This window comes from Poecilia latipinna, unplaced genomic scaffold (assembly GCF_001443285.1).
Source record: "Poecilia latipinna isolate Pla-1442-1.1 unplaced genomic scaffold, P_latipinna-1.0 Scaffold1795, whole genome shotgun sequence".
Taxonomy (NCBI): domain Eukaryota; kingdom Metazoa; phylum Chordata; class Actinopteri; order Cyprinodontiformes; family Poeciliidae; genus Poecilia; species Poecilia latipinna.
Window position 1 is genome coordinate 143,165 of NW_015114411.1, and position 24,169 is coordinate 167,333.

The following is a 24,169-nucleotide window of genomic DNA, read 5'->3' on the forward strand; positions in this document are numbered from 1 at the left end:
AAAGGTATATTATGTAGTGTTAAGTGGCAGGGGTGAGACACAACTTCTTGGATTTAGGGGGAGATGGATCGATTGAATGGGATGTCGTCTGGAGGTCTGCATGGTGTAGAGAGCTGAGTCATACAGTGCAACACTCAGTTGCAACACTCAGTTGCATTGACTCTCACCTACAATTTCATTGTAGGTGAGAGTCAATGTTCCTCACCTATCTTCATAACTTATCAATTAAATCTCAAAGCTCAATATCCTGGACACAAGCTGCTGAAATGATTTGCCTATCTGAACAGACCCTGGCTTTGGAGGTTGTTCGGGTACATCTTATATGAATGCCGGATACATAAAAGCATAATGAATGTTTTGACAGTACTCTGGTAAAAAAAATAAATAAATGCCTGGGAGTTTATTTTGCCAGCAGAGTTTGTAAATGTTTCAAAACAGTATTACCTTAAAAAAGTAATGACCAGTGACACTCTGATTAATTCCTTTACACATTTAATGTTGACTTTTCTTTTTAAAAAGAGGAACTGTGTTGACAAATTTCCATCCTTTGATTAGCATACACAAGTGACCGCCAACTCACAACAAAGGTTCTCTCTGAACAGGCAATAATTACCGCTGTCTGTGAGCATCATAACAAACATTCATTGTAAAGCCACCGTAACTGTATTTAAATGTAAAGCTGAATGGTATCTGCACTGAAGCTGCAACTTTTAAAAACTGTGTTATACCTTTAATCTGCAATCTGAGCCATGCCTAGTAAGAAGCTTGGTGAAAGTTACATTAAACTGTAAATGTAAAGATAGGCATTTGCCTTTCATCCTTCAAATCTGAACTTGTAGTGCTGTTAGCACAGTGGTACACGGCACCCCTCCGTCTGAATGACTTGTCTATCTGACAGCTCAGCTATACCCGAACAAACAAGTAGTGTGGCAGCTCCTACAACAGCTAGCGTTTCCTATAAATGTAACAAAGTGAGCCCTCCTGTGTTTTGTCAGTTGTGATTTACACCTTTACTTTAACACCTAAAGCAATGACGGCGCATACTGTATTAGAGGTCAAAGAACCAATGGGAAACTATATTTTAGACAGCACCAAAAACATATATTTCCTTCTACCACTTAGGGTGCTGTTTCTGTGTGAATTGCATTGGAGTATAAAGGAGGCGAAGGAACTGCATCAAAATCTTTTGAGTTGGTCCAGACTGACTTCTCATGATTGAATTTATAATAATAATAAAAATAATAAATTTTATTTATAATGCCCTTTATATCTCAAATTGCAATCTCAATCCATATTCACATTCTGATGATGGCAAGCTACTGGATTGTAGCTCCAGCTGCCCTGACAGAAGCTCCAGAAAACTCTCAATTTATCAGACTTGCTTCTGGTTTTTGTTTAAGCCAATTTATGTCTTTGCGATGTTTTTCCAACTTATTAGGATATTTATTTTCACAATCTCGTTTGTGTGATCTCTTCATCGGAAACTTGGATGTGGATGTACTGCATGCTTGAAAACTGCTGCTGATTGGCATGCCCCAGCAAATCTTGGGTGTGTGTGTGCGCTTGTTTAATTATCCTATTTAAGACAATTTCTGACACATCCTTATGCCTACAGGCTAGATTATTGTTAAGGTTAGGAAAATAATAGTACTGGTTTGGTTTAGGGAAAATGTGTGGGCTAGGCATAAATGCAGTTACTAAAATTAATGGAAGTCTTAATATAGGTAGAAGTACAAATGTGTGTGCGTGTCCGTGTGTGTGCGTATTGGCAGTCAGCAGCCCGATCTGTGATAAGAAGAAAAAGTAGAGGAATGAATGAGGAGAGAAGAAAAATAAATGGCTTGGCACTTCCCTTTCCCATTTCCTCCTCTCTGGCTCGTACTCTAATCTCAGTCTGAATGCTGTTTTAGCACTTTTCATCCCCGCTCTGGTATTAGCTTGTTTTCCCTTATTACAATCGTTACTTCCTCCATCCGTTTTTGCAGGGATGTCTGTCTTGCATCTTGCTTACCTTTGCGGGACTGAGCCCACTTTTCTGTTTCCTTTTCCTTTTTCCTTTCAGTTATTTTTCCATCTGACATATTTTATGAAAAATAATCCAGTAACAAAATAAATCATCATTTAAAAATGTTTCTTTAGTTTAAGAATTTATGAGGAAATTTAAAAGCCTTAAGCCACTATAAAATGCATTTTTGCAGGTTTGTTATGTGATCTTTGTAGTAGGATATAGAAAAGTATGCATTCAATGGGAAAATTTGTTTAAAGTATGGTGTTTAACTGTGACAGTGACTGACAACATCAAAAGCAGGCCCAGGAAAAGAGAGAAAATAGACAGCACTTTCTGGCTGTGAAGGATTGTCGAACTTTGTCTGAACTCATCCTTTTAAGACGTCTGATAGTGACTGGTGATTGCCCAAAAACATCTTATGACAATCCTACCAAACTCTGAAACTGTGACAAGATGCTGTAACTTTTAGGGGTGAAACCATCCAAAAACAATTAAGACGGCACTTTAAAAGTGAAAGGAAGTTATGCAAAATGTTATATGTTGCTAAATCTTTGATTTTACTTTTAGACTGAGCACAGTCACTGTAAGCAAAGTCTTCATTCCAGCATATTATTAATTTATGACATACTCCTACATTCTGTATTAACAATAGTAGAGAAGTCGGGCTACTTTTATTTCTTTTGTTTTGTTTTATTATGCTCTCATATGTTGATGTTGAAACCAGCAGTTTTGAGAGCTGTCCATTGGAACACCAGTATACAAAAGACCTTAAAATAAGTAAAGCTTTATTTAAATGGCACATTTCAAGATAAAAAATCACAAAGTGCTTCAACAAACAAAATAGCAAATACACAGAACAAATTTAAGCAAAACTGATTTAAAAAGAAGTTTTCCTTTCCTTTAAAGGAAGCCACTGAGTCCACTGATCTGAGATTTGGAGGAAGGGAGTTCCAAAGTTTTGTAGCCACAGAAGAAAACTCTCTGTCTCCTTTCATTTTTAGTTTTGTATGGGGACAATCACAGATCTTGATCATGGGACCTCAAGGCCCTAATGAGGGTGTTGAGTAAAAGTTCTGAGATGTAAATTGCTGTCTACTTCTAGCAGCATAGTATTCCTCTTGGGTCTTTGGCACAAAGGCATATAATCTGTAGCTAACTTGTAGGACAACTGATATATTCCATTTAGCAGCTTTGGAAGAGATGATATTTCAAACATAAGTTACATGTCATAAAAAACTTGAAGTGATCTCGTGTCTGCATCAGCTACACAAGTCCTGTTTCTTGAGGACTACAACATTGAATCTTTAGTTACATCTAAGCATTGTATATTTATCCATCAGTACAACAAATCCTTTGCCTGATGGAAACTGGTAAAAGCTCATATTCAAGATTGGCAGAGAAAAAAACAAACAAACCGAGCAAAGAACCCAAGGACATTTTTGTTTTAGTTGTAAAGATGCTTGTTAATAAATCGAATAGCCTGTTTATTTTTCTTAAAGGGTTTCACATTTGGTAAATGTAACTGCTGTTTTTGTGACACTGATTCTGTGCACTTGTGCAGACCCCTAACCTAGACTCTGTTGTCAGGGCAAACTTCATAATTTATGCAAAATATTTGTATTGTTTTTTTGTGAAAATACTCACCCAGTTGACACCGTAACAGGCTGGCATATTTACTGCTAAACGCCACAACAAGCAAGAGTAGAACACTCTCCTAAATTAAGCCTTTGATGACCTCTATTCATTCCGCTAGTTTATAATTAGATTACATTTGGAAGTGTTTTTTAATTGCAGCATGGCCTTATTTGAGTTAGATTGAAAATAGGAGAGGAGCACATTGTAAAGACGTGGTTAATTAAGATATCACAGATAACCTGTGGTATCTTAACTAACAAGTTACAGGCCAAGTTACGTTTTGGGTTGTAACTCGTTTAGTCATCATTAATTAAGTCTAAAACCTAGTTCCAGCAATTAGGAGACCACATTCTGAAAATAAATGCAAAGCTTTTGGAAAGTATATGAAATGACGACCTACAGAAAACTGTAAAGTTCAAGTTAAGTTCCTGAGAAGAACCAAGAAAACTTTGTGGTCAACCTGATTCTTTTTGATTGCAACTCTTGTAGACAGTTTGTTGATCAGTAAAATCATCAAACAGAAGACCATAAAACTGGGCCTCATACATTTTTAAGTAAGTCCAATGTAGGAATTTGTACTAAATAGAGATTTTTGAATTACATTTTTAAATCAGACGTCCAGCCTTGCTACATCATAGACATGATTTTGCTTTGTGGGTAGTGTGATAAAGTTGTATTGATAAAGATGATTTATTTTGATCAAGAAGCAAACACCATATAGTTATTATTGGCTCCCCTTTTAAATATGTATGAAAAGCCAAAAGAAATTTATAATGAATTGCAGTGGCATTATCTCACTCTGTAAATATAAAAGAAAAGCCAACCTTTTGTTTACTATGGAAAACAAATGGAAACACCAGCGGAGGAATAGTAAATAGCCCAACTGTCAAAACCTTGTACATCCTTTTTTGAGCAATTGGGCAGCATTCTTTCCAATAATCATTTTCTGAGGCATTGCCTAAGTCCTTGTCTCTTCCCTATTTAGACTGTTGTTTTCTTCATTGTGGCAATTCAGTGTCAAGACAACATTCAGCATTCAGTCTTAGAAATGCACTTAGAGAGAGAGGGGGACATTGACTAAAAACGCACAGGGTGATGACAAGGGAAACAAAAAAGTGTCTGCCATTAACAGATGAGATAAAACAGTGAATCTAGTAGCAAGTTCTAAGATCCTCTTACCTTTTCCTCCACCACTATGTTGAATTCTGACTCCGTCTTGTAGACATTTAGGCTTGGATAGCAGCTAAAAAGGCATAGGCTGGAATGCCTCATTCTGGAGAGATCAGACCCTGAGGCAGATATGCTGCAAAGATCACAGCATATATCCCAAAAAGCTTTGGGTTCCCTCGGGACCCCTCGGAGGAGACAGAGTGTGTAGAACACATGGAATAGTCTGTTTAGTGTACTATTATAGTGGTGTGGGCAAAGAACGCTGTAAAAACTGACACCCCGTTAAGTTAAATGCACTGATTTTATGTCTAAACTCTGTTTATTATGATTTTTTACACATAACATTTCTGGTTTTCCAATACTTGTAAATTGTTCTGTTTTTAAGTTTGTCAGCACTCGTATAAAAATTGACTTTACATATAGTTTTTAGGCATCTTTTGAACTTTAGTTCTTAAGCTGAAGGACTTGAAATTAACTACACTGAAGAGGTAAAAATATGGGAAAGTAGATAGTTGAGCATTAGCTTGTTTTTATTGAAAAGTTTCTCAGTCTACACATTTTTATCTGTTCCTCAAAAAAAAGCAACGATATTCTTCGGTCATGAATCAGAAGGCAATTCTATGAAATGATGGGCAGTGCTATTTTGTAACATTTTTCCAAATTATCTTCACAAAATAAGAACACTGTAATAAAAATGTTTTTGTCACCTCATGTATTCATGCAGAACCGATCCATTTGATCTGAAAGTCAGTAGTAAAAGCAAACTCTGATCTTGCAGATGGCACATCCCAAAATCCAAATCAAAAAGGATCAAGATGTTTGGCTTGTATTAACCTGTAATGTTTCTCCATTAATAATTAAAAACTAATCTACAAAGTAAAATAGACTGACAAAGTGAAAATGGGAGGGGAAGGGTAAAATTGACGAAGCCACAGACATTACATGATCAGCATGTAATGTTTAATAAAAAGAAGGAATACATGTTGGTTAAGTTGCTTGACAGTCGAACTTTTGCAATAAACTACTCGTATCTCAACAGCAGCAATGAGTAAACTTGTTATTGTACACAAGCTCCACTTTATGCCATCCTTATAATCATTTTATTCATGCACTGTATGAGGTGGCTACATAAAATCTTCTGTTATTGTACCTTCACAAAAGAAAATGCATGTACTCTATTATCTTGCTTAAAATGTTTGTCTTCTAGCACCCCCTTATAGAAGCCTTACTTTTTAAAAAATCTTTTTCAAGTCCTCCAGCTCAGCAAGGAAGAGCTGGTTAAATGAACTCAAGAAGGGAAACAAAGTGGGCTGTAAGGCTCTCAGAGAGCATGAAAGCATTAGAATGAATGTTTTAGGGGCAATTTGGAGCAGGAGAAATCGGAGAGATGGCACTCTCTGAAGTGGAGGGAGATGAAGGAGGATGAGGTGCAGAGGAAAGGAGGAAAAAGAGGAGAAGAGTCGAAATTGGCTCTCTCCACCGATGGCAGGGATGAGTAATGATGACACCCCCTCACCCCCGAACTTAAATGTGGTGTCAGCATTTTTACATGGACTCCACACACAGATACACTTGCAATACTCACACAACCATCATGCCAGACCTCCACACATCTACATACACATTTAAAGGTCTACAAAAACTAACTGATGATACACTGACTCACACACTCGTCCAAAGCGTCCAGAGATGAGGAGCTGTGTGAAAGTGTGATGATGCATCATTTTCTTAAGCACTTCTATCCATCTTCCCTTCCTCACCATGTATCTTTGTCTCTGCTTAATGTCCTTAAGTTTAAGGAGGATGATGGCAGCTCACCTCAGTTCAGAGTTTGTGCCTACAGGAGCAGATGGGCTTTGAAACTATCGTGGCGTTTGAATTGTGTGCACACAAGAAAATATTCCATGAGATAACCAACATACCACTATTCTAGTCACATCTGCCGACCGGTCTCTTGTTTTCCAAAACGATTTGCAAAATAAGAAATAAAAAGAAATGTACCCCTTCCTGTTACCAATTTTGTAATAGATATGTCATTACTCAATATAGCAGTGTCATGGAGGTCACAACCTGAACACACGTCCTTTAGCATCAACAATCATGCCACAGAGAGAGTGGATAATAAATTAGTTCAGGAACAACACAGAGATCATTAAATGTGCCATTCAGAGACGGCATGTTCTGAAGAAATTGAAACAAACCACCTTACCTACCAGTATACTCCCGTCATGCTACAGGGATGACGTTGAGAGTGACTTCTGTTTTAGCACGGTACCACAGTTACAATATGACAGACAAGAGGGCCCTGCAGATGTATAGTGAAAGGAGCTGAGTGGGTTAGTGAAGAACAGAGGTGAGAACATGGAAGACTGTTTCCACCTTCAGAAACCTTTTGAGCTGTTTCCATCAAACAAACCACTTGTCATTGGGGAGATTATGCTATGTTAAACTGGATCAATGTGGATTAGTCTCATATAATATCAAATTACTCAGTTAAAATAAATCAAAATTAATAACTGGAGGCATGATTTCTTCCTTCTTTAATCCTATCATACCCAAAGTTTTATGCTCTCGAACGCTGAAGATTGCATAACTCCATGGCCACGTTTATAACTGTTTTGAATAGATCTGGAATCTAATGGAGGACATTTTGAAAATGACCGAAAGGAAAACATTTAAAATACATGAAAGGTCAAATCTGAGCAGGCCTTATCCACTGCGCTAATACACTTTCAGCCTCAAGCTGTTCGAATCCTGAACTGCTGTTAAGATTAAGCACTTTATGCCATTGGAGTTAATTTGTTTTATCCATCTTCGGTTTTTAGATGTTTTTAGGGGGTTTTGCATTACTCAATTGGATTATTTATGTAATTTTGTTGTTATACAGTCAAGTAAAAAACTGATTTGCTTTGATTCAGAAGCCGAGCATTTTAATGGGAATCAGGATAGTTGATGAGGTTTTTATTTTGTTTGTTTTGCTTTAGTTATTTGTTTTGTGTGTGTGTGTATATATATATAAATAAGTTTACCATAATTACAGATTTATTTGAAACTCCACCCATGCTCAAACTTGAATATATATGGTACAGATGTAGCAATGACCGAGGGAGTGGCTAACTAAAAATTAGTCTTTAGATATAACTGTAGAGATAAGTAGCTCAAACAGCGAACAAACTCTGATCCACTGGTGGTATTCCTACATTTAGTTATATCTGTAAGTATATTATTTTTTGTCAAAAAACACGACACCTCTTTGTTTTTGAAACTTAAATCTAATTTGCAGACAAGTTTTAGTCTCTGCTTTTGCGTTTTGGACAGGCATTCACATAACACAGCATGCATTTGGAACTCTGTCATTTGAAATGCAAGGACACCTGTGGCTGGTTTTTACCTTTTGATTTATGGTGTGATAATACTTTACTTCTACAGTATGTCATGGAGACTAGCAAGCATGATTTAGTACATATTTAAGGTGCTTTTAGAAATAAATAAACCGCTCAAATTTCCAGAAAAATAAGTCTTACTATGTTGTATTTATGAGATAATTTATTAGTTAAAAAAAATAATGTTGGCTCAATAGCATTAGTCATATTTCCCAATTTAAGGCACTCGTTTGCGAGCTTACAGACGTTTTTCAGGGCAGAACTTTTAACACGCCACAGCAGGAACATCCCGAGTTGAATTAATAAAATTAATGAGAGTTCTGTTCCCTGTGGTGTTCCAGTTTACCACAGGAACCAACCAGCATGAACAGCAGCAGGTGCTCCCCAATGTGGAACACAGCCACCATAAATCCACCTGTGTATTTTCTCATGTGAACATCTGTCACTTTCCTTAATTTAAATAGACAAATAAGTGAGAGCACTCTGTACAGGGCGCTCCACAAGATTTACAATCTGTGCAGCTTCACTTTGAAGCAAACAAAGGCTTTTTTTATTATTATTATTTTGAAAAAGGAAGATGTTTAAAATTTGTACTGTATGATACTGTAATTTAACGAACATTTTTAGTGATATGCGTAGAAATTAAATCAAATCTAACTGATAACGTAAGCCTTTTCTTTAATAACCACAACCGAGTTGTGCTGTTAATATCCATCATCTGCCTTGGAACACTGAGGCTCAGCTACCAAGAACATTTAACGTTAGCAGAAGCGCTAATGCTACACTAGCTAATCGGGATGCAAACTAAAATTCTTGCTTTAAAGCTGAAGCTTTCTCAACCACAAGTCCTATTACCATTTGATATAAGTTGATATGTTGAATTAGCTGGACTCGTAATTACACTACATTAAAATTTTTAATATGAGCTTCTAAGTTCCTAAAACTAACCTGAAAAAAATAATTATAAAAGTCTATTAAATTATAACATTTTAGGAAAAGTTATTAAGTGCACTGATTTATTTGTTGGGCCATTTACATATTTGTGCTTTTGTTTTTAACCATTTTAGTTTCAGTCCTCCATTCAAAACAACCGAGTCTTCAAAACTAACTTAGTTTAGATATGTCTTTCTGTCTTGCCATATGTAAGATTCAACAAAAACTGGAATGAGAAAACTGGAAGAAACACAAGAAAGTACATTTTTTGTACCATTACAACTCCAGTGAGGACTTTGTTCTCCTGCAATAATAAAATGACTCCACATGGTTGTTTCATTTTTCCCTGCTGCTTCTTCTCTCTCATCTTCGTCTTAGATTCACAAAGAGCAGAGCTCTTGGGCCCACCATGTGAGTTCTGTGCTGTGTTTATGCACACATCTCAGTAGAGACCTAATAGCTTCATAATAAACCCACACAGTTTTAAAGGGAGCTGAGCTGCAGCTCAGAGCTCTGTGGTATGCCATCTATGCTTCAAATTTGCATTTTCAAAGTACTTCCTACATTACTTTTAGATGCATGTCTCTGTAGTATTTGTACTTCTGCTGTTTGTAGCATTTTGTTTGTTTTTCACGCATAACGCACCTGTTTCTCCTGATATCAGCATCTTCCTTCAGAGACTTAGCTAGGATTAAATAATTCAGAGACCACATAAAAACAAGTCAGCAGTTGATCTGGATGAAAAGAATAAGAGTTCTATAGATAAGCAATCAAAACAAATCTCTTTTTATAATGACTAAAGGCAGAATGTTATATGTCTTGTTCATTTTACCTGTTTCAATTTTAATACATTTTAATGTAAATTACAGTGTCAAATCTATGAGCTAAATTCATTGAAAGAGTTTAACAGAAATTAATGTCTACAAGCAACTGATGAAACATCTTTAAAAAAGAATATAGATCAACATTTTAATGTGAGAGCATTTTAAATGTTTAATATGCCTTTCACTGGAAGGAAGGTTTACACAGCTGACAGCACAGTACCCCCAAAGTGACAAGCTAGATATGAGGTGCAATATCCTTAATATCAATTTAACGTCAGATACGTTTTTGCTTTGTGAAATAATAGTTGGTGTAAGCAAGAACTCACCAGAGAATGAGATTGCATTTAGTTGAGCCCATTTTCCTCCTCTGAGACTACATTCACTGGCCATTTTATTCAAAACATCTGTTGAAATGCTTTTAACTCTGACACACAAACACACACAGAAGTGAGGTCAACCCTCAGTCCGAAATGAAAAGACAGTCCAGCCTGGGACCGAGAGGTGTCCTTCAGACCATTTGATGCAGCTATTTCAGGTCAAGCAGACGCCAGAGAAAGGGATTCGCCTGACACTGTCAAGGTTGAGCATGCGGTGGAGTCGTTGATGGAGGAGCTTCCCACAACTCCAAGGAGATGTGTGGAAGTGACATACAGCCAGAAGAGATGGAAAGGAACTCCTTATAAGGCATGCAGTGGATCGGGATGGAAACACACATCATCTTCTGCTCAGACACTCTGCCCTCATTTTTTTAAAATTCTCTGCAACCCCTTTTCATGTTAATCATTCATATCTACTCATACAAAAGATTAAAACATTAATGTTCACTCAGTGCTTGTCAGCTAGGATTTTTGGTTGCTGTTTGGTTTTCTATTTGATGCTGCAGGATGTCTGTTGGAAGACTTTTGGATGTCATGGAAAATTTTTATGAATGGATTTTTGAGATATTTGAACTCGTAACTTATTTTTACTTTGAGTGCATTTTCTTTCATTTGTCTTTTTATAACCACACATCCTTTCATCTGCGGATATTTGTGTGGTAACTGTCCTTCAATTTACAATACAAGTTTCTGGTTCCTGACTGAGTCATTATTAAACTTTCATTACAATTTTCCTTGTGCATCAAAGGGTCAGAAGCCATTGAGTAGGTTTGTATTGATAATGAATCCCACCTGTTCCAGGGAGCTTATTTTTCATTGATGCCCTTCTTATGTAATTGAAGAATATCTGGGACTAGATGAGTGGGTGTCGACTGCAAAGCCTTTCAAATTTATGTGATTAACCGTAGAGCACAGGGTTACATTTCACAGCAAGGAATAGTTTTGAAACTCAGTGTTTCGGCTGTTCTGCAGTTTTCTGAAAATTGGTTTTAGATATTTGGAGCATTGAAACTGAATGCTGCTTCTCCATGTTTGGTTCTGATTTTGGTGATGCAGAGTAAACTTGAACCAAAGAACCCGAGTTGTGTGGAAGGTTGATCCAAGGACAACAGGTCAACATCGACACTTCAAGATCTGTTACTTGACTTTGTGTCTGTTTTTCCGTTCAGAGCACATTGTAAAGAAATCCATAACGGCTCAAAGTCAGAGCTCCTGTCTTGTTCTAGGATTCAGGTTCTGGCTCCCACTATTATTCCTTGGCAACACAGAAAACTTCATTTTACTACTATTGAACAAAGTAGAGTAATTACTTACTTTTTACCCTTTTCTTTGCAAACCATTATGTAACAGTTATGGGCTAGGCAACTAACTGCGGCTACAAAAGCAGCATCAGAAGATGGTTCTTTAAGGAGCCTGAGGTGTGAATGAAGACACAAAGCAATGTTTTAGTTTTGATGTATATATATTAGTGATTTGGGGGAAACGAACAACAACAAACAATTACAAATACACAGTGAGAGACAAGTTAATTCAAAATAAATAAATTCAAAGATCAGAGTTCTTGTCCTTTTCCTACCTCGCCATCGGTTTCAAAGAGGATCTGAGGATCTGATCCATCATAAAATAAAAAAAACCCGACCTAAAAGGCAAAAAAAAAACAACAACCATTAAGTGTTTTAAACAATGATATGCAAACAAATGCAATTATTAAATATCTAATAATTAAACTAAACATTTCAGTTAGATTAAATTAACCATAATTTAAACAAAAAGAATATCAATCATATTTCAAACTAATCAATTTAAGGTTAAAGTTGAAAAGTTGAAATCAAAGTTAACTTTCAGAATACCAAGGAAAATAAAATAAATTAACTCAAATACTCAAGCAAAATGAGAAAAAGAAAATATACTGCGCAATATCAGTTTAAATGTAGCTACATCCTATTTTAATACATTTCATTACAACAGTGCCAGAACATGCACAATACCAGCGATTAGGTTACCTTTGTGAAGAGAGTGGGGCGTACTAACCCACAATCAGCTGTGACAGTCTTGGTGACGGCCCAGGTAACAACACCAACAGTTCTAATAAAACAATGCTCCAATGAGCAATCGAGCAGAAATTTCAGGCTAAAAAAAAATAGTGCTATCACACAACCAAACTCACCAAAATATCAAATCTGTGGATTCAGAGATTTTGGGTGAATTTCCAGGATGAATTGTCAGCAAGATGCCAAACAGCCAGCCACAATCACAGTGGAACAGGTGATGTAGTTCAAACTGCGCTGGAGGCGGGGCTTTAAATAAGTTGAAGAATTTGGGGCAACACAGGAAGTGGGCCCGCAACAATAAAAGTCTTTACTAATTGACTAATTGCAGGTTACAATTACTACAAGCATGTTATCTTGCAATGACTGATATAAAAATTGTGAGTAGATAATTAAACCGCTGAGGGTGGAAATGCTTTATATTCCTAAGTAAGAAAATTCTACAAGTGCATAATGACAAATTACAACAGATTTCTGCATTTTAATTATAACCAATGTTTTTTTTTTTTTTTTTTTTTCATTTTATTTGGCTTGGTTTTACCCTCCACATTAGTGAAGGGTAAACATAGTAGTGTTTAAAAAACAAATATGTTGAAGGTAAATTAGTTTATTTTTCCCCACTGAGTTCTTGGCAAAAAACCTTTATTTTTATTACAGCAGTGGCTCCTTTATTAAAGATAAATGTCAGAGCTAAATATTAGTCACTGATACAAGGTTGTTTTTGCGTGAAATAATAAATAGCTTTTTTCTTTGTGCAGAAAATGCCTCTTCCTTCTCCTTCCTCTAACAGCTTACATTTCAGCCTCACATTGTTTTGCTTTCTAACTCACTGACTCTGGTCTCTCAGAAAGCGATGTGCCCTTTAGTGTGGGAGAACATCTGCTGATGTACTGCTGTCCATGCTACCGTGACCGTTGGTCCTTTGTTCTCTTAATGTTGAGTTAACGTCTTCAACGCATCGGATAGCAGTTCACATCACACCCTGTGCACACAATTCATCATTTGACTTCTAACTCACAGGAAATCAGTGCAATCTACAACTTGGCCCTTCTGCTTTGTTTTGGACCCGTCTCCTGTTTATATAAGCATAACTCTGGGAAGATGTGAAGGTGAATATTTGTCATGAGACGGTTTACGAGTAGGAATATATGGCGCGATTTTTGTGTCTCCAAGTTGAGCAAGCAGCAGCCAATCTGTGCATGCAGTGAGAGTGATCTCTGCGTATATATCTATGTGAACAACCAATAACTTGATCTGTGTGCATTTACATTACACAAACGCTTGCTCAATAGTTCTCTGTCAGTTCCCACACAGCCTGCTAGTTGCTCACTTGTAGCTCAGGCTTTTACATACAGTTTATACCATATATTTATATACATGAATTAAAAAAAGACGCAAATAATTTTTTTCTCACTACCTGAAGTTGAATCAAATGAAGCTTTTCTTGTTTTAGCTTAGTCAGAATTACCAAAATGATTCCTTTTTGCTAAATTAAATATATGTAAACTTTTGACTTTGAGAAAAGTCACTAAAAATTCTAAAAAAAAAAAAAAAATGGTCTTATGAATGATTGTTTTTAATTCCAGCTAAAGCAGTATTTCCTAGGAATAATCTACAAATTTGCATATGATTGGCTTGTGGCTTTGTTCATTTATAATCAACTAAAGAGTTTCTTTTATATTTTCTTCTCATGTTTTGTGTGGCAGCTCTGTGATGTGGGACTAAAAAACATTTGTGGCTGCCTGATTTAGCTGGAGATCAAAAAATGTCTAGTGCAGTATCAGATTATTGGAAAAGCCGTAATGAAGTGCATATGAAGTATATTTCCATAAATTAATTATGTACATTAGAGTGATGAAGGTATTAGAATCTTGTATCAAGAAACTATTTGAGAAACTTTGTATTTATCTCAGGTTCTCATAATAATAATTCAAGACAGTTAAATTGGCTGTCAATAATAAGCCAACTCTGTAATGACAATGGCACTCAAACAGGTATAGAATAATCTTTATCTGTCTTTGCAGACCTTACCTCTTGTTTGTCCACTGCTCTCTAACCCAGAGACCTTAAATGATTCATGTTCAAGTACACCCCAAGCCTTTCGTGGCTTTCTATATGCAGCCTCCATCCTGAGCTCATTACAGCTCATGTTTCCTTCCACCTTCACCGACTCCTCACCATGAATCCTTAACCAGGTGCTGCCTCATTCTCCTCCATTTCTCACGATATAAAGCCGGCCCCATATTGAGTTAAAGCCGAGTCACAGACAGGTCATTTCTCTGTTTTCTGGCGAGTAAGTTATTGCTAAATAACCTGCTATGCCCTTACTCCATCTTGAAACTGCTTAATGATGCAGTCCCAGTCCCAGTATGACACAGCAAAATAAAAAAGAGAGATATAGGGCAGAAAACTATAGCAAAACCATGTTTTTTAATCAAATCTTTTTATTTTCCTTTTAGTTTAGGGCTTGACTTTTGTACAGTAGCTTAGCTTAGAGACATTTCCTTTAGGTGTCTATTCAACACTGGTAAAGGCAGTTTTTGTAACTGTTTTAAACCACTTTTCAAGTTATTGTACTGAGCTAAGCTAAGTGTAAAAACACAATTTAGGGGCAACATTTAAATGACTGGTACCACTCAGAACATGAACTTTTTAAGCATATTCCCCTCATCTTAAGTCAATGGGAAACAAAAACATAAAAATAATTTTTGCTTATTGGGTACTATTAACAAAGAGGATGACTGTCCTTACCAATATGCAGGCTAAGCCATTGGAGCCATTGGCATATTCCTGTCGTATTTTTATCTTGTCTGTCCATTATTTATTTATTTTTTTTCTGGAATAGACAAAAATATCCAGCCATAACTATGCTAGAAGCTTGTGGACAATTGCAAAATGTGTGGGGTTAAGATACATTTAACCAAATAGTAGTGGTGGTTTATATGTAAATCTGATTTGCATGTAAAAATGTGTACACTGTTGGAGCAAATCCACAATAAAGTCACAAAACAAAACCTTTGTAAAATTCCATGAACTGTACAAGAGTAAACCCAGTTGAAGAGCCTGTTGTGCATTATTGTTAATGTAATAATGAGATATTTGATGGAAAACAATCAAAAATATAATTCAAATTGTTTCATTGCAAGTGTTAGTTGCATCCGTTTTGGTATCTCATTAAACTAAGGTCAGTTGCCCTGATGTTTCTTCTTCACACTACGGCGTACTAGTAACGTCCCAATTGTTACTTTCGGTACCTGACCACCTTTGAGCTGTGAATTCCCAGAGCAGACTACAGAAAGAGATGACACATAAAGAAGTGATCTAAAGGTGAGAAGCTGGGCCATAAATCCAAGAACAACACAGTGCCACTGTGGCGAGAAAAACATATGTGGGAGAGAAAGGTATGAACCATAATAAATCAACAAAGCCTGTTTATGCCTTTGGTCCCTTTCTCACTTATTTTTTTAGTTTTTTTGTTCTTGTTAAGCATGCCCCACGGTGTGTGCACATTTTTATCACAATCACAGACAATCCCGTCGTAACAGTGCTGCTGCAGCCCACAGTGGTTGCAGACTCGAGGAGGTAAATCAGCAACAAAACAGATGCGGTGTGTTCCTATGTGTTTGAGCATGACATGGTGATTGTGTGAGGAAGCGAACATGGCAGATTTAACAGGCTGCTGAACAACAGAATTGGTTTCATCCCCTCCTGCTGCTTTTATCTAGACTCCATGTGTTTGCCTTTAGCTCCTTACATGTTCTGTTCATACTGATTGGTGAATTGGCAGCCATTCACTTCCACAAGCAACACTGATGGTTTTAAATAGTTGAAAGTTTTTTTTTATTTTATTTTTTTTATTCTGATTTGCAAATGAAAGAATTGTGAAGGAAAACTTTCATCAATGATTATATAACTCATGCAGGTGAAAAAGGATGTGTCAATGCTTATTTTCTCTTGCAAAACAATTCTTTCTGTTTTAGGTCAGTTAGAATGACCAAAAATACTAAATTATTTAGATTTTTTTTTTTTTTTCACTTTCCCCAAATTCAAAGGTTTGCATGCAATTTCCCAATATTTGTTAGTTAGCTCAATGATGTGGCTAAAATTCTGCAGTTTCCTTCTGACAGAACTGGTTTTAATTTCAGTACAAGCTGCAAACTGAACACAAATGCACACTACAAAGACTGGAGGAAAAGATTGGACATCAAACATGAAAAATCATTTCCAAACCAGAATGATATCTTCACATCTGACAGGACAGTGACAGCATAATGACTGTTGCTGCTGAGACGGGCACTGCACTCCAAAAATAGAGGCACAATTTCATAAGCCAGCTATCTTGTCCTAGGAAGATACTGACTTGCCATAACACAACAACCACGAACAGGAAAAATTGAAAATCATGTTTTGTTTTGGGTTTTTTTGACGGGCTTCTAAAATCAAGAGAAGGGGTCATAAAATGTGCCATAGCAAAAGCACAGCATATCATTGTGATTATTGATAATTTACCATTTAAGAGCAGACTGTCCCTTTTATTTACAGCTCTGTCCTTCCATCTCTTCCTTCTCTCAGGCTGGAATAAACGAGTGGACTATGAGCCAGGAACTGGCAGTAAGCAGCTGTTTCCCAATATGCACCTTGAGACCTGTGGTGAGCCGCTGTCTTCGTTGAGGGTCACCGTGGAGCTGCAGACCAGCCACATCGGGAAGGGCTGCGACCGAGAGACCTACTCAGAAAAATCTCTACAGAAACTTTGTGGTTGGTTTCTTCTTTTGCCTGGCTGTTTGTGTTCCATAATTTCCTTCTGACAAAGCTCACAAAGCACCTGGTCAGCCTTTTTGGATCCCATAAAACACTGTTTCAGTGTGGATGCAGGGCAAAAAACATTCCTCTTTTTGAAAAAAATAAAAATAAAAAAAAAATTCTGAGTGGACAGGGCCTCAAACAAAGCCAAAATAATTTGTATTTGGCATTTTAAACTGGTTGTCCTGCTTCCTTTGGCAACATGCCCAACAGAGAGGCCAGCTAACCAAGCCAGTTGGCAGCAGCATCTCCCTTTTAGTGAACACAACTGTTGGTGGCTGCCAGGAGTTTACTTCAAAATCCATAATGTACATGTTACTAAACTTATCTTATTTTTGAACAGAACACTCAAAACACTGGTAACATTTAAACTTTGAGTGCTACACATGAACACATAGTCTGTCTTTCTGTCTTCACAGGGACTTTGCATTGAATTCTATCAACTTTTAATTCATTTCTATAGGCTAACCCTAACACTTACCTTCATAACTATGTACTAAATGAAATGTTCTATTTTGAAAACTAAGAACATCAAACTATATTTTCAGATTTCAGAATGAAACAAAGGATCCAAGTTTTACAAATAAACAAAAGCAAATTTTGCAGAACGAGGAAAATAATGAAAATTGGTAGCACAAATAAAAAAATAAAATTGTGTTTGAAGCAAAAAAAAATAAAAAAATGACAAGCCTTGATCCTTTTAATGTAGCTATTATATGTGGATAGTGCATATAAACACACAGAAGAACTGCTAATAGCACCCTTTCTAATTGCCTTTATAATTACAAACATTTCTTATTTGTTTTTTTTAACAACCACAGTGGAGGGCCCAACAAGGCACATTGGGTCTCTGGAGCCTCATGCAAACCCCTGAATTAAACAATCCATTCATAAATATATAATGATATTTCAGGGTGAAGAGAAGGCACCTCGACTTTGTACGAGATTCTCTGCATTTAAATAAATGCCAAACACTTTTAGCAGGTGCTCTGGTGTTTTCAATAAAAATTTCAGCCAGTTCACCTTGATGCATCAGTTAATATGAACTAAGAATGTCCCAAAAGCAATTTACAAAACATATTATATGTACTGCACACTATTAAATGAAATATAAATAATGTATTTTTATATAGTATATAAAAATGTGTAGCAGTTTTAGAAACATATTTTGATTGTGTTTGTACCCAAAGTAGCTGAATGCAGGTGGGCCTATGCCCAACTTTCTGAAGACTGTAATATTGACTAAATCCCTTTTATACTCCATATTTTGTATTACATTCTACTGCACAATGCTATATATGAAACAAATGCAACAGTCCAGGACAAACGGTAGAAAGTGAGAGGTTTTAACATGTTTTCACAGGTGCAGAAATTAAAATAAGATTAAAATGTCTCCACATTACGATTGTTTGTGAATCATATGCATAACTCTTTGTTTGGTTCAGTTCCTCTTTTTAGTTCACAAGATAGTTTATTTCTCTTCTGTATGTCCATCCATCCATTTCTGTACACCCTTGTCCCTAGCGGGGTTGGGAGGTGCTGGTGCCTGTCTCCAGCAAGACATTTCAGGCGAGAGGCAGGGTCACCTGGACAGGTCGCCAGTCTGTCGCAGGTCAACACAGAGACAGACAGGACGAACAACCATGCACATACACACTCACACCTAGGGAGAATTTAGAGAGGCAGATTAATCTGACAGTCATGTTTCTGGACTGCGGGAGGAAGCCAGAGTATCCGGAGAGAACCCACGCATGCACAGGGAGAACATGCAAACTCCATGCAGAAAGACCCTGGGCTGGGAATTGAACCCAGGACCTTCTTGCTGCAAGGCAACAGTGCTACCAACTGCACCACTGTGCAGCCCCCTCTGTATGTCAACAGACTATTTATAAGTGAGCTGTGTCTTCAGGCAATTCTTGATTTGTCAAAACATGAATTAAAAAGCTTGCCCACCTCCCCAACTGAAGTGAACTTTCTGAGAAAACTAACTCTGGTGCACCCGAAGCACCCTACATTTCACACAAGTAGGCTCTATTTGTAAAAGTAGATTACTTCTGAAAACTGTTGGTTGTACACAATTTCATTTTAGTGTATCCGACTAAAGTGGTTTAGATTCAAATTCACCCCACACTTTTCAGATTTGTAGTGGTAGCAAATGTGGAAAACTTTCCACACTTTTCCTTCCACTTCACAATCTTGCTCTACTTTGTGGTTGAAACGTGACTAAACATGCAAAGGTTCAACGTCTATGAGTCCTTTAGCAAAACCTTATATATGTGCACATCATCTGGAGATTTCAAATCATCCTGACAGAAGGTTTTGTTGTGTATGTCTGCTGATGTTGTCGTGAGAAGCGAAGCAGCAGACTAGAGCATGAAATTAGGATTATGCTTTCTGCTTAAAGTCAACACTCAGAGAAGCAGGGTCAGACAGGGCCTGAGGCGCCTTCCTTTTGCCCTTTTTAAATTAACATCTAAAAGCTCTCAGCCTGTGTTGCGGTTTTATTTCCACTTAATGTCCCTGGTAAACCCCTGTGCTAAATGAAGGCACCAGAAAGGCAACTTAAAGCTGTGTCACTAATGATGTGACGGAGCGAGGGCATTAGCCGCCCTAGATGCAGCCACGCTCCCTCCTCAGTGACTGATGAGCAGCAGAGTCGCCGTGTCAGTCCCCAGAGTCCAAACAAAGCAGCCAGGTTCCCCGTCTCCTCTGCCCCACCCACACCGCACTGCCAGCAGGGGAGCAGGAGTCATCATCTTTGACTAACGGCCTTCACACGAGCCCCACTCCAGCTCATCTGAATGCATAATCCCCACCCCCGGTTCTCCTGCCTCCCCCCCTCGGCTCCCAGTCCATGCATGGTTTACCACAAAAGAGCTCTTTTCTGGCACCTCATAATCGTTATCTGATAGCAAATAGAATAAATTGTAATTGCTTTTTTAAAGCACAATCAATTTCAGATAATGTACAGAGACATTGGGCAAAGCAGCATTTGCAGCTGGGTGTTGGAGAAGTCGATCAGTTTTTATTTACTGAGGGAATTTAATTAGTTGAGTTGAAACATTGCTGGTGCCATAAGAAGGCAGGGGAGGAAAATCAGACCTTTAGAGATGGAGGAAAACACCAATTAATGTGCTAATGTGCTTTTAGCAGAAATGAGCAGATGCCTGTGGCATTTGGACAACAGTGTCCAATATCATCTCTAACCAGTGCTGTGGTTTCTGTATCATTGGGCTGCATTAGCATTCATCAGTGGAGAAACATTTAAAAATTTGCTTTAAAGGGACTGTCTGGGATTTTTCAAGTGAGGTTCTGTTAAAAATGTTGCAAGTAGTTAATATCTTACCTGCAGTGCATAACTCCCTTGGTGTCCCTTTCATGCTGAGTGGGCAGCTAGTCAAAAGCATCTTGATTGGTTTAGCGTATGCCACTCCAAACATTGCCATCTACTAGCCAACCAGTGTAAGTGCATTAAAACATCAAACACACATGGCTGGCTGTCACCCAAAATGCTGAACACCTCTGAAATAACTTGCCATGTGCTTTGTTGTGCGAGACCCTAACATCAAATAACAATTAAGGTCTTGTGTATTAGTTAACATTTGGGAGAATGTGGGGAAGAAATTCTAATAAGTCCTTCTGTAATAAACTATTCTTGAAAATACTTCAGATTTCTTTTATGAAAATTATTGGAAGTTAAATAAATTGTATCAGTAACAGGTAGTAGCCTTTTTCTTTTGTTTAGACAAAGTGTGCAAAGACCTACACAGTGTAGGGAATTTGATATGTAGTCAGTTGAGCACTGTTTTGAGGGACAGTGCATGCAGACGTCCCTGGGGGAATGAAGGACTGCGGTAGACTTGTTGTAGTGTTCACGGAGATAAGAATGCAGAAGTAGCTACAGACGCTGAGGAAGACGAGGGTTTGCCACCAGACAGAGCCCAAGGAAAAATAAAGAGAATATTAAATACTGATAGCTCAACAGGAATGTGTTTCTTTGTTAAACTGACAGATTAATTGATAACTCTAACTCCCTTTTTGGTTAGAATCATGAATGATTATGTTTTTGTAGAAATTGTAATTATTAAAATATGTAGTTGAACGGAGACACTTGAGATGAGGCAGAGTACACACGCTAAAAATCAGGAGGATACTTTTTTTTAAATCTTAATATAGTATTGTAACACAAAGATATAACGTGTGCCCTCAATAGACACGTTGAACTTCAGTGTGCTGTGTCACATATGGTAAATGGTAAATGACTTGTTCTTGTATAGTGCAAGTACAAGCCAGTGCTTTATGGTTCAGAGGACCCCAAAGCACTTCACACTACATTTGGTCATTCGGACAGCTCAGGCCTTCCCACTTTAATCGACTAAATTAGGATGAAAATATCAAAAAATAAAGTTAACCCAGAAATCCCAAGGACTTCATTCTGCTGAAATCACTCCACAGGCATCTGCAAAATGTTACAGATATGAAAGCTGAAGTATCTGAGCCAGAAAACGTCAGCTTCTCCTTGTTTGGATCCAGCAAACACTATGGTATCAACCAAATATCAACATTAGAACAGCAGAAATAAAAGGCAACAAGCGCACTATCATTATTGACAATTTAAAAAAAAGAAATCTTCAGAACATTTATTGAGGGCAACATCTTGAAAGGAAATGACAGATCACTGAAGAGCATGTCAAATATGTCAAGGCACAAGATGAGCAATGTGGCAAAAATATTTTTTTCAAGGTGACAGCTTAGAAAGAAAGACCTCTCAGATCTCAAGACACTAAGGTTATTGTGTAAAAGGAATGATGGAGCTGTACGCAGAGGGAAAAGGAATGGAATGACTTAATGCTGTGCAGTGATGATCGGTGTATTTTGTCAGGACTTGTGGGGATCATATACCAAAAGTGTCAGCTGTAAACAATTCATACCACACTTTTGTCCTCCTCAGCAAGTGCCTGCTGCGTCTCCTCTCATTGTGTAACCACAGTGCTCAGTCGGTGTCCTCTCTGGTTTCCATAGAGGCACAATTCAGCTGTGAGCTATGCTCCAAATTTATGGACAATGACTCGCATCTCTCTTCTTTTTAAAGTTAGTTTCATCTGCCATGAATCAATACTTGCATCCTCTATCCATCTTGCTCTATTGATTACATATTAAGCCCTGTCATCTTCCTTACTCATAAGTAATCATACCCAAGGTTAAGGCAATATACACTACGTATCTTCCATGATTGTTATTGACACATCTTGTGTTGCTCTCTTTCTTCATTCCCACTGCTGTGACCTCCAGGCGCCTCATCGGGTAGCACCGACCTCCTCCCGGCCCCCAGCGCCGCCACCAACTGGACAGCTTCCCTCGTGTCTGACGATGGACGGGACAGCGACCTGATCTTCAGGTTTGACGGGCGTCAGGCAGCCAAAATCCCCGACTGGGTGGTTCCCCAGAATCTGACCGACCAGTTCACAATCGCAACGTGGATGAAGCACGGACCGAGCCCCGGGCTCAGAGCTGAGAAGGAGACGCTGCTCTGTAACTCTGACAAAACCGGTGAGTCGTTTGTCTTTTCTGAAGTTTCTTCCTGGCAAATGCCTGGAAGAGACAGGGATGGACAACAAATTGATTGTGCCCATCTAGCTCAGGTGCCTGTGACAAAGATCTGCACTGTGAGCTAAAGTTAGGGGCCATCTCCAGGAAACGTATATTCAACCTTAGCGGACTCCAGATTTTAGTTACAGCAGCAAGAATTTGTTGCTCTATTTTGGAAAAAAAAATTAACACTACATAGACTTTTACTATAAACACTCTGGATACATAAAACCCATCTATTTTAATTTTCCTGGGCAAAAACGTGACGCTTCTGATGATTTTCAAATAGCAACTACATTTTTGATACTTCACTGCTATTTTCTTTTCATTTGCAGTTTTTGTCTAGCCAGCAAATGAGAAATGTTTTTTTGAAAATTATTATTTAATTTTTAGTAATACATTTATGCAGCAATGCAATTGGCATTAGTTCCGTATTAATATTTGCACTTAAAGTGGGAATGAATATCTGACAGGTGGCCTCAGTCAGTGAAAGCACCACTGTCCCAGTTTCCTGTGGATTCAGGAAGTCAGATGTCAGACTGACTTTACCTGACAGTTGTGAGTAGGTGTGGTGAGATTTGCTCCCTGGTGCCTACTCATCTGTCTTTCTCCTACAGAGATGAATCGTCATCACTACTCGTTGTATGTCCATAATTGCCGGCTGGTATTCCTGCTGAGGAGGGACTTTACTCAGGTGGACACCTTCAGACCAGCTGAGTTCCACTGGAAATTGGAGCAGGTAAGAAGCTGATGTTAAGATTTAAAGGACAGACAGAAGAACCTGTGTGTCCTCATCGTCCCTTTGTGGATTAAATAAGTAGGTCACAGGGCACTGTCACAGAGATGTGAAGCTTCTATCCTGGATTAAGCATGTAGTTTACTAGACATCCTTTGGGGTTTTATTTTTTATTTTTTTCACTTAATCCATCTTTGTCTGCTTTTAACACTAAAGAAATCACTCAATCTGTATTGATGTTTTATTTTACTTTTATTTTCTTTCTTTTTTCAGTTTTTTGAACAAAACCAAAATTTAATTTGCTAAAATGTGTCAAACAAAAGTTAATCTCTTAGTTTTTTAAAATTTCAGACCATTATACTTCTTGAAAAACAAGGTAAATAACCTCAACTCCTGCTGTTGTTGCACTGCTGTGCGAAAATAGCCATGTGAAAATGTGACTGTGCTGTTTCAAGATGACACAGGACATAAAAACATACTTTCTTTCTGGTGTGTTATGATTTACTGCAATATTCTATATTTAAGTTTATTTCCTATAGCAGAATGGATGGCTGCAATAAACTAGAAAACCTTCAGGTCAAACCTTGGTTATTGTTCAGCAAAAGATGGCAAAGGTTTCTTTAAGGGAAGGATTTGGTTGCTTGTTGTGAAATTTCACTGTGG

At 37.7% G+C, this 24,169-nt stretch overlaps 1 protein-coding gene across 1 annotated transcript in view; it reads left to right on the top strand.

The window, feature by feature from the left end:
- The window catches only part of LOC106965271 (calsyntenin-2-like), a 130,068-nt gene extending 106,547 nt beyond the window's left edge, over positions 1–23,521 (top strand). The window contains exons 5-7 of the mRNA XM_015061266.1: positions 16,951–17,136; positions 22,474–22,731; positions 23,388–23,521. Of these exons, the coding sequence (XP_014916752.1) occupies positions 16,951–17,136; positions 22,474–22,731; positions 23,388–23,521 (578 nt within the window). The remainder of the gene's footprint in view (positions 1–16,950; positions 17,137–22,473; positions 22,732–23,387) is intronic.
- The last annotated feature ends 648 nt before the right edge of the window (positions 23,522–24,169 follow it).